Source organism: Chiloscyllium plagiosum, unplaced genomic scaffold (assembly GCF_037043375.1).
Source record: "Chiloscyllium plagiosum isolate Xiang-an unplaced genomic scaffold, Cpla_swu_hap1 HiC_scaffold_16, whole genome shotgun sequence".
NCBI classification, from domain to species: domain Eukaryota; kingdom Metazoa; phylum Chordata; class Chondrichthyes; order Orectolobiformes; family Hemiscylliidae; genus Chiloscyllium; species Chiloscyllium plagiosum.
Window position 1 is genome coordinate 41,610,103 of NW_028270154.1, and position 17,678 is coordinate 41,627,780.

The following is a 17,678-nucleotide window of genomic DNA, read 5'->3' on the forward strand; positions in this document are numbered from 1 at the left end:
CAATTACTAACTAATCCAATAAGAAATTCAAGTTAAACATCCAACGCAGAGCACTAAGATTATGGAACTTGCTAATATTTGGAACATAAAATAACATGGATACATTCAGGGGAAGCTGGATCGTTCTTTCATTCTTTGATTGAAAGTGGCTGTCGCTGGCACGGCCAGCATTTATTGCCTAGCCCTAATTATAGGCTTGCTGAGCTATTTCAGAGGGTAGTTACAAGTCAATCACATTGCTGTGGGTCTGGAGTCACTTGTAGGCCAGACCTACTAAGGATGGCAGATTCTTTCCCTAAAGCAGCCAGATGAGTTTTCAGGTCTATCAAAAATAATTTCACAGTCACTGTGAATTCAAATTCCACCAGCTTCTGTGGTGAGATTTGAACCCACACCACGTGGCAGTAGCCTGGGCCTCTGGATTAATGGTCCAGTGACATTAGTACTAGATTAGAGTGGTGCTGGAAAAGGATCTCTCCACTCTGGAGGCTCCCTGCCTTCAGTCCTAATGAAGGGCCTTTGTCCAAAATGTCGATTTTCCTGCTCCTCAGATGCTGCCAGACCTGCTGTGCTTTTCCAGCACCACTCTATTCTAGACTCTGATTTCCAGCATCTGCAGTCCTCACTTTTGCCAGTGACATTAGTATGTCACCTATATGTAAATGTGAGGGAGAATATGTTGATATGAAGGAAATATGTTGATGTTGTGCAATAAAGTTGAAGAATGCTTATTTGCAGCCTAAACAAAGGAATAGATATGAAACTGTACAGCCTGTTTTAGGTTAGTAAAATCCACGTTATTCAGATAATTACTGCAACATTCAGTAGTGAGTATGAATTGTGATTGGGGCTGGTGGTGGTTGCAAGGATGTGATGTGTTTTCCATTTTGGGTTAACAAAAGATGCAAAACATCTGAAAGTATTTAACAAACAGGTTAAAGTATATTTTACTTTAAAAGAACACATTTTGATCCAACTTAATAGTTAATGTAAACAAATGCAAGTTTTTTTATAAGTAAACATTATTAATGTACTTTATCGACTTGATTGTGACACCACTTCATTTCAACTGAGTCTGTATGCATTATTTCTATTTCTGTTTAGCCTTGCATCACTGAATTACAATCTATCAATAGGTGGCAAACTGTTCATACTAAAGGTCAGTAAATGACATCCGCTCAATCCAATGACAGATTGTAACTTAATTTTTTTTTAAATGCATCAAAAAGGATGTTTGAAACATTTCTCCTGATTTTACTTGGAGCAGTTAGGATCCCGTAAAACTTTCTGAGAATAAGCAGCAACATAACAATGACTAAAGCAGCTGAAGTGGGAAAAATGGGAGGTGCTGTCACAAAGGAGCCAGTGAATAGACGGATTGAGACACATTTGCTCTCAGAATTCAGCAGGCAGCCTGAAAAAAGAAATGAGTTTCTCACTTCAAAATAAGAGTGTTTCTGGTCTCTGCACTCGAACAATTTGGGTTGAAATCTCTCATGTGATGGTGCAAAGCAGTCGTTCTCCAATCAACTGCCCATTATACAAAGCATTTAATTGTTAGCTCCATTGAAGTCAGTTAAACTGAATATCAGACATGGTATATAATGGGCCAGTTCTATAGCACCCATTTTGTGTCAGTGATCAAGACGAATTTGTATCCTTAGGTGGCATTGCAAACTTTAGAACCTGCATATATTTTATTTCTCATCTTAACGTTGTGACATTGTCTGCACTTATTATGTAGAATCCGAGAAATGTGCTGTAATATACTATTGCCTACTTCGTAATTCTCTGGTAATAAAATTAAAATCATAATTTTGTTAAATTTATGCATAAATTGGAAATTCAAATCTATGTTTGTACCGTACCATCAATCCAGTTGTACAATGGCTAGATGTGATTGTAAGTCTACATTTATACACTCACCAGTTTCCCATAGATTATGACTGAGTTGCACCCGAGACAGGAAATTTTAATTATTTAAACATTTTGAGGTTGCAGGTGAGAGTGTCCACATCTTCAAAACAAAGCTTTTACCACATTTTAGCCCATGATCATCAGACTTTGAAAGCTCTTTTAACACCCTTCATGTTGCTGAGAGTGCCAATTCTAGCAAAATGAGATTAGCTTGTAGCCTAGCCTTGGATTATTGCAGAAAGGAAACTTGTTTGTAATGAAACAGCCTGACAGTATGACTCCATATATAGTAAACTCTTACAATTACATTAATAATATATGTGCATTCAAGAAGTAGTGTGTTGCACATTTATGGAAAGTTTGTAAATAGCATTCTGACAGATATGAATACTTTAAGTATTTTTTAGAGGAAAATGTTAATGCCATGGATACTAGATCTGCAAATTGGCATAAATATTAATTCCCACATAGATGAAAATGTGACAGAAATGTCCACTCTTGGTCCAGTCACCTTTGAACAACTGTAGGATAAGATTCTGCCAAAAAACATCACAACTAAGTTATAATGTCAACATTGGTTGGAGACAAAAAAAAACTGCAGATGCTGGAATCCAAAGTAGACAAGCAGGAGACTGGAAGCACACAGCAAGCCAGGCAGCACCAAGAGGTGGAGAAATCAACAGTGAAGGGTCTCAACCAGCCTCCTGACTGTCTATAATGTCAACATTGTTCTTTGAAAGCATTTTAAACATCTGCCACAATGGAAAATGCGGTGGTGGAAAGAGTATTAAACCACAGCAAGCATTGCCAATAAATGAGTTTTGCTTTTAGGAATCCTGAGAAATGTATGTACACATTTTTTATATTCAGCCACATGATGTGCTAAGATACTTAGAGCAAACTACAACATAGAATTGCACTAGTTGGTCACTGTACAGAGAGCTGCTAATCTCTGCTAGATTGAGTGAAGTTTAATTGCTTCCTGCAAAGAGAGAGGAAAATTAGAAAGATGTTCTCCAACCCATCCATCCATTCAGTAGCAAAGAATCCTGATCGAGTACTGACTTCACAGCAAGCAAAGAAGACTCTGTAAACCAGGACAAAATGATATTCAAAATTAGGAATTAATGCCAAAACTATTGACGTTATAATGATGATGACAGCATACTAAAACCTATAATGTGAAGACATTGTATGCATGCAGACAACGAAAATGAATTCAACACCACTGCATGACACGGTGCTATTGGGTGGGGTGGTGGGGTCATCCTGTACATGCCTCAGTATATGGACTGATGAGAAGAGGGACTTTTACTTTGATGAGAGAGTAAGTGATATAGTGCTGTAGTAATAGATCAATCATTCACCAAACGTCATCCCCTTACTGCCTGCACTATATACAAGCACTAAGTTTGAAGGTTTAACTTCTCAGTAAATAGCAGTATTAAAAAAAGGCTTCTATAGTGCTCGTACCAAGGTACCAATTCCTACAGGAATCTCTAATTAAGGTACGTAACCAATTGATTTGTATTTGGTGAGAGAAAGAATATAAAATAAAATGTTTATAAGGTGAAACTGAAATTATCTTTTAAAAGTTCTTTTTGTTCTTAAGGTAAGTAAGTATTGATTCTTCATATATAATTTAAAAATAATTTATTAGCACTATTAATTGATATCTCTGTGCATAGGCATATATAGTTTAAAAAACTTTACGTTTAATGCCTTTACAAATACAGTTTTAAAGTTATATTGTTACTGAGTTGAAGAGATTTAAGCTACAGAATTGTTATTCTTGGTGTCTCTATATTATTCTTGTATTAAAGTTCTGTGTTTGGTTCTTAATCTTTTCTACTAAACCTTTAGCATTCATATTTGAACTGAAAATGTAAATACAATACAATCTTAAATAAAAGGTTATTTTACAGACTTAGAAGGAACCTTGTATGAATAAATTGCAAAAATATACTGTGAATTTAATAATCTAAAACTGATTTGCATTAAATTGACATATAGAGCCCACATCTGTGAGCAAGACCCAGAAAGTTTTTACAAATTGAAAATACGGAATATGTTTTAGTAATTACTGTGCGCTAAAGCACTACCTTTATGCTAAAAACTTCTTGGCCTCCTGCAGGCTTACCATTGAAGGCTGAATAATAGTAAAATTGGTGTTAGTCATTACTGAATGATTCCACAGATTATATATACTAAATCAAGCAATGAAATGTACAATTTCCTGTCCCAGATACTCAGAAATGCAAAAGAAAGAAACATCTTGTTCTACAGATTATTGGAACTAATTAGTGATAGAATCATTCATCCAAACAATTATTCATTAATACAAGAATTATTCATTTCTGTCTGGTCCAAAAATAAAAGAGAAAATCTAGCTCGACCCATGGCTTACAAAACAATTTAGGGATAGTTTAAGATCCAAAGAAGAGACGTATAAAATTGTTAGAAAATGCAGCAAGCCTGAGGATTTCGAGCATTGTAGATTTCAGCAGTTTGATTAAAAGAGAGAAAATAGCATTTTTTTGAGGATGTAACGAGTAGAATAGAAAAGGGAGACACGTGGTTGTAGCATATTTGGATTTTCAACAGGCTTATTAAAAGGTCACTCATAAGAGGTAGGTGAGCAAGTTTACAGCACGTGGGACGAAGGGTAATATATTGGCTTGGATCAAAAATTAGTTGGCAGAGAGGAAACAGATAGGAATAAAGGGGTCTTTTTCTGAGTAGGAGGCAGTGATAAGTGGGGTATCACAAGGTCAGTTCTTTTGCCTCAGCATTTTTTAATATATAAGACCTGGATGAGTGAACCAAATGCAACATTTCCAAATTTGCAGACGACACAAAACTGGGCAGGATTTTGAGTTGTGAAGAGATGGCTTAAAGGTAATTTAGACAAAATGACTGAGTGGGCAAAGGCATGGAACAACATGGCTAAATGTGAAGTTATACACTTCAGTGTGAAAAGTAGAAAAGAAGAGTATTATTTAAATGGTGATACATTGAGAGATGTGAATGTACAATGGCATATGCTGTCCTTGTACGCTAATCAATGAAAGTAGACAGGCAGATGCAGCAAGCAATTAAGCAGACAAATGGTATATCCTGTATTAGCCTTTATTGCAAGAGAATTTAAACTATTACTGAAGTTAAACAGGACCTTAGAAACCTGAGGCACTGGGTGCAGTTTTGGTTTCCCTACCTAAGAAAAGAGATACTTGCCCTAGCAAAAGTGCAGCAGTGATTTACTCGCCTGACATAGGGATAGCAGGACTGTTCTGTGAGGAAAGATTGATTTGACCAGTTCTGTGTTCACTAGAGGAGATGAGAGGAGAGGAGATCTGATTGAAACAGAAGATATTCTAACAGGGCTGGACAGACGTGACGCAGGGATGATGTTTTCTGTGGATCAGGTTTAAAACTAGAGGATACAGTTGCAGGAGACAAAGTAGATCATTGAGGACTGAGCTGAGGAAAATTACCTTTGCTGAAAGGGTAGCATTCACTAGCACAGAAGGTTGTGGAAGCCAAGTCACTGAATATATTCAAGAAACAGATGGATACATTTTTAGATTTTGAAGGCATCTAGGGGTATGGAGAGAAGGTAAGAACATGGCATGAGATAAAGGATTGATCATGATATTGAATGGTGAAGCAGACTTGAAATCTGAATGGCCTACTTCTGTTCCTAGTTCCTATGTTTCTGTATTAATCCTGGTCAGGCGTGCTGCCAGTATATTGTGCTACTTTGAAGCAGATGATGTAATGGAACTTGCATTAAAATTCTTCCAAACTTATTTGGCACTAGCAAAATATGACCTCAGGTGCTTTACTGATCCCAGGACTGAAAGTTTACATCAGCAAATAAGAGCAGAAACATATATCCTCATTCCAATCCAGCTTGCTTTGAACTAACAGTGCAAATTGGGGTCAAATTGAAGCCCAGACTAAAGGCAATGCATTTCTGCCCCCATTATATTTGAGATTGTGAGAAGGGGAACATTTGCAGGATCACAGGGAAGAGGCCAGGAAATGAAGCTAACTGAGTTTCTCTTATAGAGAGCTGGTTAATTCACAATGGGTCAACTGGCCTCCTGTGCTGTAACCATGTTCTGATACTGGCTACAAAACAAAGTCCTGTAGATGCTGCAGAGTGGGAACTCAGCATACATGGGAGCATCTATGGAGAGGGAAATTGAGTTAATATTTTGAGTGCAATATGACTTCTTCTGAACTGAAGAGAACTGGAAAATGACACACGTTATGATGTACAAGTGGAACAAATAGTGAGGGAGTGCCCAGAGCAATAAACAAAGGGAGTGTTAATGGTAGTAGAGGAGGGCTGTGTATGATAGGTGTCAATAGCAGAAAATAGCTCATCTCTACTGACAGCAAACTCTTCCATTCTCATCTCTTCTCCTGCCAGAACAATGATTGTGTTACCCTTGTCCTCATCTTCCATCACACCAACCTCTGCATTCAAAGGGTCACCCTCTGCCATTCCCATGATCTCCAGTAGGATGCCATCACCAATCACACTTTCTCCTCCCCTCCACTGTCAGCATTTCACAGGGACTGCTCCCTCTGTGATACTCTGCAATTGCAAAAATGCATCACTTGCCTTTTTATCTCCTCCCTTCTCACTGTCCAAAACACAAAACATACCTTGCACGTCTTCTTTCAGTTTATTGTCTTCACTAATCACAGCTTGGGTCAGGAAACGGGTAGCTGTGGAACCAATAGAAAGCATAATCTAATTTTCTGCAAAGGCACTTTACAGCCTCCAATATTCAACATCGAATTCAACATGATCACTATCCTCTATTCTGATTACATCCCTGCTCCCTGCTCTACCGCCCACTTCCCCCATCCTATGCCTTGCTTGGAAGGGTCTGCTGTCGGCAGAGTTGAACTATTTTCTGTTATTAACATGTATTATTAACACCCCACAAACATATCCCTCCTTCACTATTATTAACACTCCCTTTGTTTTCTACTCTGGGCACCTTCACCATTTGTCCTACTTGATGTTCGCCCTTCAGGATCAAAGAAGAAACATATTGGACTCGAAACAAAACTCTGTTTCTCCCACAACGTATGCGACAGACTTGCTGAGTTTCTACAGCATTTATTGTTTTAATTGAAATATTGGAATCTGACAAAGTCATTTGATACCAGCATGTTTTGATTTGTAGACCTGTGTCCGCTGTATCCAAACAATCAGCAGAAGCTATTCAATGCTTTTTCATTTTTGAAATGTGCCTGTGGCACAAGGATTGGAAATTCTCCTCCTGGCCAGACAAGCAAACAAACCTTAGCCTTAATGATAGAGTCTTTACGGACCACTCCTCATCTCCTCATGCTTGACTTGTCATGCCTGGGACTATTGTTCGGTGTCTAGCCATGAGCTGCAAACCTGCGATGGTCCTATTCCCAATGGCAAGTCTTCATGTCATTCCTGTCAGCTTCAGACTGGAGTCGGGATGGAAAAGATAAATTGGCTCAAATCTCCTAGACCGCATACTCTGAGGGCTGGAACAGATCATCCCCCACTTTGAATTAAGATTACCGCAGCTAACTCAGAATGTTATTTAATTGCCTAATCAGTCAAACAATTGAGCATTACAGCTACATTTTCCATTTATTGCCATTTTAAAATTTTGGCCTAAAGGATTTGAATATCATGAATGACCTGGTAGAATAAGGCAGGAATTAATATTTAAACATATTGGACAAACCCTTAAGAAAATGCATAGATAAGAAATAAATCCATGTGTTCATGTTTTAATGTAAATATTGACACCATTTTTTCTGGCCACTGATTAACTACAACATAATTTCACAGAGCATTGGTGTAATACCTTCCTCTTGAATTCACTTAGATGTTGTCCAGGCATGGAGAAATGTCTAGCAGAACCAGCAAGTAAAGTTATGAAGAGTAGTGCTTTCGGTTTGGTTGTTGTCTGTTTATCCAGTGCTGTAGAATTTGCCCACAATGTAAATTGATACATGTGGGCAACACCCTTCATGACACTTTACGATCTAGAAAGGGCAAATCAATGCAACTTCCTCATCACAAACAATATGCCTGCACTGTGCTATTGTGATTGATCAGAAAATATCCAGTTGCATAAGGGCAAAAATGGTTCTGGTCACCACTTGCAAAGACACTTCTACCAAAGGTAGGAGTGAGGCCTGCTAGTTACAGTAAATATGGGCTGGATTACTCTTGCCCTGTGGTTGTGGGCTTGAAGGTAAAGGGGTCAGAAAAATAGGGAGGAAGCCACAAGCAGGATTTCCCCTGTGCTCTTACTGATCAACTGCATTTGCCCCTCTGATTTGTTTGCTTATTTTATGACTCCAGAGTGTGTCCTTATTGAGATGCTCTTAAGGTTTCTCAGCTCCCTCAACAGTGCCTGTCCCTGCTGGTGGAGGTGACAAGCTTCAGAGATACCAATCATGTGATGTGGCATTTCTTAATTGAGGCCACTTCTGGAAACTTGTTGCGATTGCCTCACAAGTGCTGGCTCAAGAGCCTGATTTGGTCCTCGATTTGGGGTCCAAGACTCCATGGGAAAATGCAGCCCCACATTTCTGAATTGCGTTGCCTTAAATCTTTAATCTGTTGAAACAGGAACAGAGATGGGTCCGTGATGCCATTGGTTAGCCCTCAGTTATTAGTAGAGATCCCATTAGCTCAGACAAAAGGCTAGAAAAAGGACAGCTTCCTAAGAATTTTGGTATTTTTTTCCTCTTTGTGCTGATTCCTCATACTCCAGTCGATAATATCAATGAGGAACAATGTATATTCAAATCTCCCTGCCCAATTTCTTAGAGCCACAAAACATTCCATTTGTATAAACAATAAATCATTCATACAAGTTCACTAGCACTAAAGGGGACCCCAAGGCCAGTCACTACATCAGTGATTTGATCATATCTGAAGGCATAACAACTAGAATTCTATAATATGAAAGTATATACTTTGAAGAAAGTTAAGCATGACTCCTCCATATCTACAGGGAGAATAATTTGCAGCCATTAACATTCCACTTTTTTTTGTGAATGGAGCTAGCTGATTTGACAGCACGTGCAGCTAAGTTTAAATATATGTGACATTTGTGTATTATAATTTTGAAGGTCATATTAATTTTGGTCAATAAAACAGAGTAAAGCAGATTCATTCTTAGTGAAGCAACAATCAACTAAATGTCACTCCAAAATGTTAAAGTAGAACAGCATAATCCCTTCTGTTCCCAGTCCATAAACTAATGTGATTTCAACAAAAGCATAATGATCCAATTGAAAAACATAACTTCGGACATATGAAGGAAGTTTCTCAGCATAAAAAGAGTTAAAATATAATAAAAAAAGAATAAAAATCACACTAAATGCCCATCCAAATATGGAGGTATCTTGCCCGATTGCTTACTAAAATTGTATCTTCTACATGAAGAATACCACTGCATTTATAATTAGAAACATTTGTTCTTACCATACCAATGAGCATTTGAACTACACTCAAAATAGCAGCATTACAGCAGTACAATTCTACTAATGATCTGTCAATATAATTGCTAAGGTCAAACATTATGAATGAAGGTCAATAATAAAAATTATAATTATTTATGTTCATTAAAGTATTGTAATATTAGTTCTTTGTGACAAATTATTTGCGTTCCAGTAATACATAAGTCACAAGTCACCTGGAGAAAAGCAATTATTTTAAAGTGAAAATATATCTCGCAAACATCAAAACTTTCTTTGATACAGTAATTAGGTTAGGGGTGTCCTGTGAAAAAACTTAGGGCTGATTTAATGAAGATGAGATAGTGGGCTGGAGATATAGCAGTCACTGTCTATTGCTCACAAGAATTGGTTGCTTAATAAAAATGCTGGCAACCCAAAAAGAATTAATAGCTTTAACTTAACAGTTTTCTCCACCATGTTTTAAATGTATTAACATTTAATCATATGTTCAAAATGGTATCATGTAACCTCAGCTCTTAACATTTATCTTTAAATTTCTACTAATAGGCAATGGTAGTCAAGAGGAGAGATGCAGTGATTTGCAAGTTTATTTCAGAAATATAACAACATTTTAGAAATGACGTGCTTATTGGAAATATAATGGCTTCTACATTGACAAGAATTGGGAAAAGTTCAGGAGTGCCCCCCAGTGCCAGCAGATGAACCTGGGAAGGTAGTGTATGTGGAGACTTGTGGTGATCATTTTGACAGGGCCAAATTTAAATAAAAGTGCACAGATTGCAATCTGGTACCTGACCATATTAACTACCTGACTGTCAGGTGCAATTAAGAATTTGTGATCAACCTGAGACATTGAGTTAAAGATATTTCCAACACAGAATAAGACCCTGTGGCTTATCATGTCTGCATCAGTCAAAAACAACCACCTCAATATTCTAATCCCATTTTCCAGCACTGGGCCCATGGCCTTGGCACCACAGGTGCACAGCTAAACCTTTGGGAACAATCCCAGCAGTTAATGGGAAAAGGAAGCCATTGGTCACAGTGAGAGGATGGTAAGTATGGAGATGAGGGAAGTGTGGAAAGGGGAGATGAGTCTGGAAGGGTATGAAAAGGAATGGATCAGACCAGCGTCAGGGTGAGGGAACACTGTGGAAGGAATGTTCTTCCTGAGGCCCAGAGAGGCAGGGGCCTCAGGAAGAACCTCAGTAAACCTGAAATATATGTTTAAAACTCACCTGCTGGCCCTTTCTGGTCTGGGATTCAGCTCCTGGAAGATTTAGTCGACGTTTCAGGGAAAAGCCTTTCATTTACACTCTCTAATCTCCAGCATCTGCAGTCCTCACTTTCACCTCCTGGAAGGTTTAGCCAGGTGGAGTCAGGCTCCAGGTTAAAATTGCAGTTTGCATCCTGATGGCATGAGCAGACTAGATCTGTGTATTTAAAACAGGATCCTTTGTCATCTGAGAGTTAAATTAAAGGCACAGCAGGAAGAAAATGGAACCATAGATGTATATAACTCCTGTTAATTTTATTGCATAGCTCGACTGAAGTCAGCCGGGTTGAGGACAGTTAAAATTGGAGCCAATATGTATCTGCTACGCAGGAGCAGAATTGTTTTTGGATTGAAGTTAAACCTTTTTGTTGATAACAACAGAGGTCTAATTCATTTTGCATTTGTATGGGGTTATTTGATAACATGGACACTTACCCTGAAAAGACCTTCTTCCCGTCCTGCACCTGTCTTTAGAATTCCCTTGGTCTTTCCACCAATTTCTATTGGAGGGGTGGCATTTAGACAGAAAAACAATAAGACCAGACCAATATCATCTCTCGTCAATCACTCTGCATAGCAACACACTGAAATTGGAGCCTGTAATCTCTGATAGAGCATTTCAGGGAGAACCCAAAGCTGTGATTCAGACCTCTGGTGGGAAGAGGAAGCCTTGTATTTCTCCCTGGGAAGTGATTTAATGTATTGTTCTGAATGAAAGGCAGTTCTGTAATACTGTGCAGCAGAAATCTTTGCTGATGTGGGTAATATTTTCCTTGTTACTATGCCATTTACATTGCACAGAGCAGAAGGGTATTTTCCCCAAGCTTGCTGTGAGTGGGAGGATGAAATTTACAGACCTTCTGTCTCTGGCACTGTGGAATGCTGCCTTCTGAGGAACTATTAAGAATTTGCTGAGGAACATGTTCTTTATTTCTTAAAAATATCACAGTCTTGCCAGGACCACCCTTTACGCCTCCTCTAGGACTATATCATCAAAGAAAACCTCCTGAATATCATTAGACTTTATGAAATCAAATAAACCTCTTTCAGCAATACTGCAACATTGGAAACTATTCACCAAGCGCAGAACAGCTTTAAGGTTTTGAAGTGGCAATTCTTAAATTTTGGAAATTATTCTGACCTCCTGCAGAGTTTCCAATGTGGGACACCAATCCCACTGGGTATGCACTTGCCATCTGGTAATGAGAAGGTCTTGCCAAACCCAATAGATTCTCTTTTAAGCCTGACTGTTTGGAACAAGCCGTTCAATGTACCCCTCTGCTGGTAATGTCCCAGGATTGGAAGACTAGTTTTAAGTTTGTTGTAGTACAGATAGGAAAATGTATTTATTTATTGAAAACCAGATCAAGCATAACATGTCATGTCAAAATACTTTTTTTGTATTAGAAATAATACTTATAAATCTCTCTCTTTAAAAATTATTTTCCTTCTTCCACCTAGTTAGCCAGCACATCAGAATACCAAGCATCAGTCTCCACCTAATTTGCAAGTGCACCAAAAAGGCAACAGGCAAAAGCAGCGTATCTTCCTTCTCAGGCATACTACCAGTTACTGTCCAACCATTATCTCCTGATCTCAGTCTCCGTGTGAAAGAAGCCGACAAGTAACTGCTATGAGCGTGACCAACTTATCTTCACAATCATCGCGTCAATCAACATTCAACTATGAGCGACCAAGTGATTTCATTCAATCACAGACTAAGCGCCAACCAAAGTTCCAGTCTGTATCATCTGTGGTCTCCACAAGTTCATTAGTTCCGCATTCCTCTACCTTGCAAACAAAACCCTATCATGTTCAGCAGTTACCTATCTCCTTCCAGCAATCTCAGAGCCAAAATGGGCAGCAAACACCTGTATTATCAACAGTAAACTCTCCAATTTCTACTGCATCTTCATCATTTGGTTCTAATAGAGAGTCAACTCCAGCATGTCCACCATCATCTCTTAATTTTTGTTCTTCCTTTAGTCCTCAAACTTCTTCTTGCACTTCCTCAAAGCATATGTTCTCTCCTGCTATCACTCAGTCACCTGCAGCCTTTCTCAGCTCTGTGCTCCCCTCCCAATGTATTTCAGTTTCAAAAAATGAAATGCAACTGCCTACCACAGAAACTATGTAAGTATGAAATTTCCCCAAAATGATACATCTTACTAAGAAGTAAATTTCAGTTCAAAATGTTCATTCTAATATAATGTTTCCATAGTTTCAATACAATTTCCCAATGTTTGAATGTGTTATTGATAACAGAAATTAGAACTTTATTTTGTTTAGTCACTGCTATTGAAATTGTTATTAGCTATAGATATCCCAGCAACTCTGGAAAGAAAGTTATCAAGTCACCAAAACCAACTAGTGATGAACAAATACAAGGCTCCAAAAATGCTGTCATTCAAGACTTGGAGAGAAAACTACGCTCTAAAAGTGAGCTTCTGCACGATGGGCAGCAGGTATATGATTACACACGTACATTTTAGGATTATTGTTCATGAGTGATGTTTTTCCAGTGCATCCCCAGCATTATTTCTAAAATATTTTACAGGAAGTGTTGGTTGCAAATATATATTGCAGTAATATAACAAGCCTTTGATTTTGCTCATTCTAAGGCTTTGAAACTAACATTTTGAGAACAATCATATAACATCAGTTTCTGAGACATGGTTAATTAGTCGCAGATATCGACTTCATTTTGTCCCATCAAATTTAGACATCCATACAGTAGTAACCTCAGCTCCCCAAGTCTTAATGTTCCACCTCAAATTATGATGGAAATTCAAGGCAACACATGTAACTGCTTCATTAAGTCCAATATCATTTCATTGGACATGTACATTCACATTTATTTATTTCTGCTTATTTTATGAACTGAAAGAAATTTTTCAAATTAATTTGCTAGATTGACAGTTCTGATTACTAAATGTGTTACTGCTATGCTATTGATTTTATTGATCCACTTCTCATATTTGGGACAAATCCAAACTTCTGATTGTTGAAAATTCATCAGTCACCAGAAATTTATAAATGACCTTGGAAATTGTTAATAGGAAAAGCATGCTTAAAGTTACAGCAGACAACTGCCATGGTGATTTAGACATCTAACCCTAACCAGATTAAATATCCTCTCTGGGCAACTGATGAGAAGAAGTTACTGAACGATTTAAACAGGAAAGAAACACATTATCATGACAAGTTAATTGATATGTGTTAATACATGACGTTAATTCTCCACTGACATTGGAAGGCTCAATAACTTGACAAAGCAGTTACTTAGATTAGATTATCAACATTAAACAACTTTCCTGACAAATGATCCAAAGCAACTGAATTTATCAGCAGTGTCTGAATAGTAGTCATTTAGTGCATGATAGATTAGATGGAAAGAAAGTAGGTAAATTTACCATAGTGCCACTCCCTCTTTATAGAGAGATAACTGGTCCTGGTTTATCCTGAGGAGAAAGTGAGGACTCAGATGCTAGAGATCAGAGTCGAGAATGTGGCGCTGGAACAGCACAGCAGGTCAGGCAGCATCCGAGGAGCAGGAGAGTTGACATTTCAAGCATAAGTTCTTCATCAGGAATGAAGCTGAGGAAGCTAATTAACCTGAATGTCACCATACATCAGGCAAGGAGCAAGACTGAGAAGGTGGGACCTTCATCATAACCTTACCTGATGCCAGGTTTGAATCTACACTGTTGGCATCACTGCATCGCAAACCAGCCATCAAACCAACTGAAGAAGGACTATAACTAAAACGGTGACTTCTGCACTTCCTGATGCTGTCTGGCTTGCTGTGTTCTTCCAGCCTCCTGCTTGTCTCCCTTGGGTTCCAGCATCTGCAATTTTTTTTTGCCTTTAATCAAACAACTGAGCCATTGGCAATTGGTTATCATCTGAGACCTTTACAGAACCAAAGGATTTTTGAAAGGTTATTACCAAGCCACCACTATTGCTGCAGATGCTCCTTTAAAATCCTTGGGTACAACCCATCAAGCTTAAGGAATTTAATTGCCTTTAGCCCCATTAGTGTCAATAGTTCTTTTTCTTCTGGTGTGCTAATTTCCTTACCCCACCCCCACCTTTTCCCTCTGACTATTTTAGTATTTGCTGTACACTATTAGTTTCTTTTACTATAAAGACTAATACAAAGTATTTATTCAACCCCTCTTCCATTTCCTGATTCCCCATTATTATTGTTTTGCGTCCAGTGATCCTTCTTCAGAACAGATAGTAGCGATGAAAAGGCTGGCATATATGCTTGAGAAGGGGTTGGAGGTGGAGGGAAGGAGTAAATGATAGGTGGAGATGGAGCCCAGAGAGAGAAAAATGGGTGGGCAGACATAGATATGGGTAAAGGCCAGCCTGGGAAAATGAGTAGCTACTAATAGAGACCATTAGTGGCTGACAATGGTTTGTATGTGGTAGCTGTCCATGTGATGACAAAGCCTGGTGTATGGGAGTTGGGATAAGGAGATAAGAGAAAGTGCTCAGACCTTAAGCTGATTGAACTCAATATTGAGTCCAGAAGGTTGCAGGGTTCCCAAATGGAAAATCTTTCTTCCTCACTGTAATTTGTCTTTGCTGTAATTCACTAATTATGTTGTTAAACACCTATCATTGTTCCTCAATGTCTTTTCTGCTAAGCTCCTTTCCCTATCTATTTTTTTTAGATTACTTACAGAGTGGAAACAGGCCCTTTCGCCCAACAAGTCCACACCTACCCTCCGAAGAGCAACCCAGCCAGACCCATTCCCCTACATCTAACACTATGGCCAATTTAGCTTGGCTAATTCACCTAACCTGCACATTTTTGGACTGTGGGAGGAAACCGGAGCAAACCCACGCAGACATGGGGAGTATGTGCAAACTCCACACAGACAGTTGCCTGAGGTGGGAATTGAACCCAGGTCTCTGGCACTGTGAGGCAGCGGTGCTAACCACTGTGCCATCATGCCGCCTATTCTGCCAACTCTGCCCTGATCCTGATGTAATTACCCTGACTTAAGTTTAGCAAAGATATTTCTGACCAAGTTTCTTACTCTCAAACTGAATACTAAATCCTACAGTATTATGGTCACTGTTACCTAAGAGACCTTTTATTCTGAGATCATTTACTAAACCTGCCTCGTTGCACATTAACCAGATCCCAAATAGCCTGATCCCTTGGTAGATCCACAGCATATTGTTCTAGGAAACTACCTCAAATACACTCTATGAATTCTTCCTCACAGCTGTCTTTGTCAATTTGATTTTTCTAATCTACATTAAGGTTAAAGTGACCCATATTAATGTACTGTCTTTTTTGCATGCCCTCATTATCCCCTGATTTATTCTCTATTCTACAGGAAGCTACTGTTAGGGAGCCTATTCTCCCAGTGTCATCTTCTCCTTGTTATTTCTTACTTCCACTTATATGCATTCAACATTTTGTCATCCAAGATTATTTCTTGCTCTTGTATTCTGTCTTGTATAACAAAGCCAACCCACCACATTTACCTTCCTTCATACATTACAACTGAGGTGGCAATTTGCTGCTGAACTCTGCTTTACTAATTTTTCAGAACTTGGTAAAAAGGCATTCTTATCAATATATTTAATATAATATTATATAGAAATTTAATCTTTCATGCTGCAAGTAGCACCAACATGAACTAGATGACTACTGCAGTTGTTTCACATTGTAATTTTTGCATAAAACTTTCCCTTTATTAGAATGCAAGGATGAATTTCTTTGCCATTCTGACAGAATTGTGTTGAAGCAATTTTTTGTGAATAAATTAAGGTTCACTGCCTGTACAATTTTAAATTGTTTCATCTGAGTTTCTTACTCTTTGCATCTCTTCCCAAATACATGTGACAAGTATAATTGAGAAAGGAACAGAAGTAGGCCATTCAGTCCATCAAGCCTGCTTCACCATTCAATTAGATTATAGCTCATCACCCATCTCAATGCTATTCTTCCATGCTATCTTCTTATCCCTTAGTCATTAGTCTCCAGAATTTATTGATCACTGTCTTGAACATGCTCAGGCATTGAACTTCCACTGCCATCTGTGGTAGAGAACTCTGAAGATGCACAACTCTCAACAGGCAGTTACTGTCTTTGTGCTTTTTGGAAAAAGATACGTAACTGCTTAACACAAAAGGTTTTCAGGAATGCAAACTCCTTTTTTTTAACTGGATAACTCAGTTCTTAATTTAGGAAGTTATGTTTGATTTTAGAGGTTCTAAAAGTAAGAATTATTCTTCATATATTTCTCTTCATTCTAGCGATTAACATATGAGCAAAAGATGGCGCGCAGATTACTGGGAGTGGAGAACGCTGCTTCTGTGCTTGAACTTCAAAAGATGGAAAATGAGCAGACTAACCAGGTAATTGAATTATGACTAACTCTTGCACGTGAGGTTTTATTTTGCTGAGAACATAAAAGTGTTGAATTTTTATGGAATTAATACAGGAATCATTCCCAGTTTGTTGACATAAAAAGGGTGATATAGAAAATTACCACATGAAAATGGTTAAATCTTAGATATTTACTCAATAAATTTATTTGTGTTTAAATTTCATAAAAATAATTACAGCTTTGATATAAAATTAATACAGGTGATCTATTGACTGAAATACATGGAAATTAATAACTTTACACACAGTAAATATATTTTAAATTTAACATATATCTTGAAAGACTGAGAGCACATGCAACTCTTTGTATGCATATGTGTGATGGTGTGTGCAAGTACAGATGTGTGTGTTGTATTCAAATGTAGCATACATAAGAACACAACATAAGAAATAAGATCAGGAGTAGGTCATTCAACGTTCAAACCTGCTCTGCCATCGAATTAGGTCATAGCTGATGTTCTATTTCAACACCATTTTCCTGTACTATGCCCTTAATGTTTTTAATACACAGAAATCTATCAATCTCTGCCTTGGATATTCTCCATAACTGAGCCATCATAGCTCTTT

General features: G+C 38.1%; 1 protein-coding gene across 8 annotated transcripts in view; it reads left to right on the plus strand.

Annotated features, from left to right (window-relative positions):
- The window catches only part of LOC122556630 (myotilin), a 144,834-nt gene that overhangs the window by 100,676 nt on the left and 26,480 nt on the right, over positions 1–17,678 (plus strand). For 5 of the 8 annotated variants that reach the window (XM_087995326.1, XM_043703556.2, XM_043703557.2 and 2 more), the window contains 2 exons: positions 13,011–13,161; positions 16,979–17,080. In XM_087995326.1, the coding sequence (XP_087851452.1) occupies positions 13,011–13,161; positions 16,979–17,080 (253 nt within the window). Of the gene's footprint in view, positions 1–12,325; positions 12,830–13,010; positions 13,162–16,978; positions 17,081–17,678 lie in introns of those variants that run through there. The other 3 variants (XM_043703560.2, XM_043703561.2, XM_043703555.2) reach the window with 3 other exon arrangements.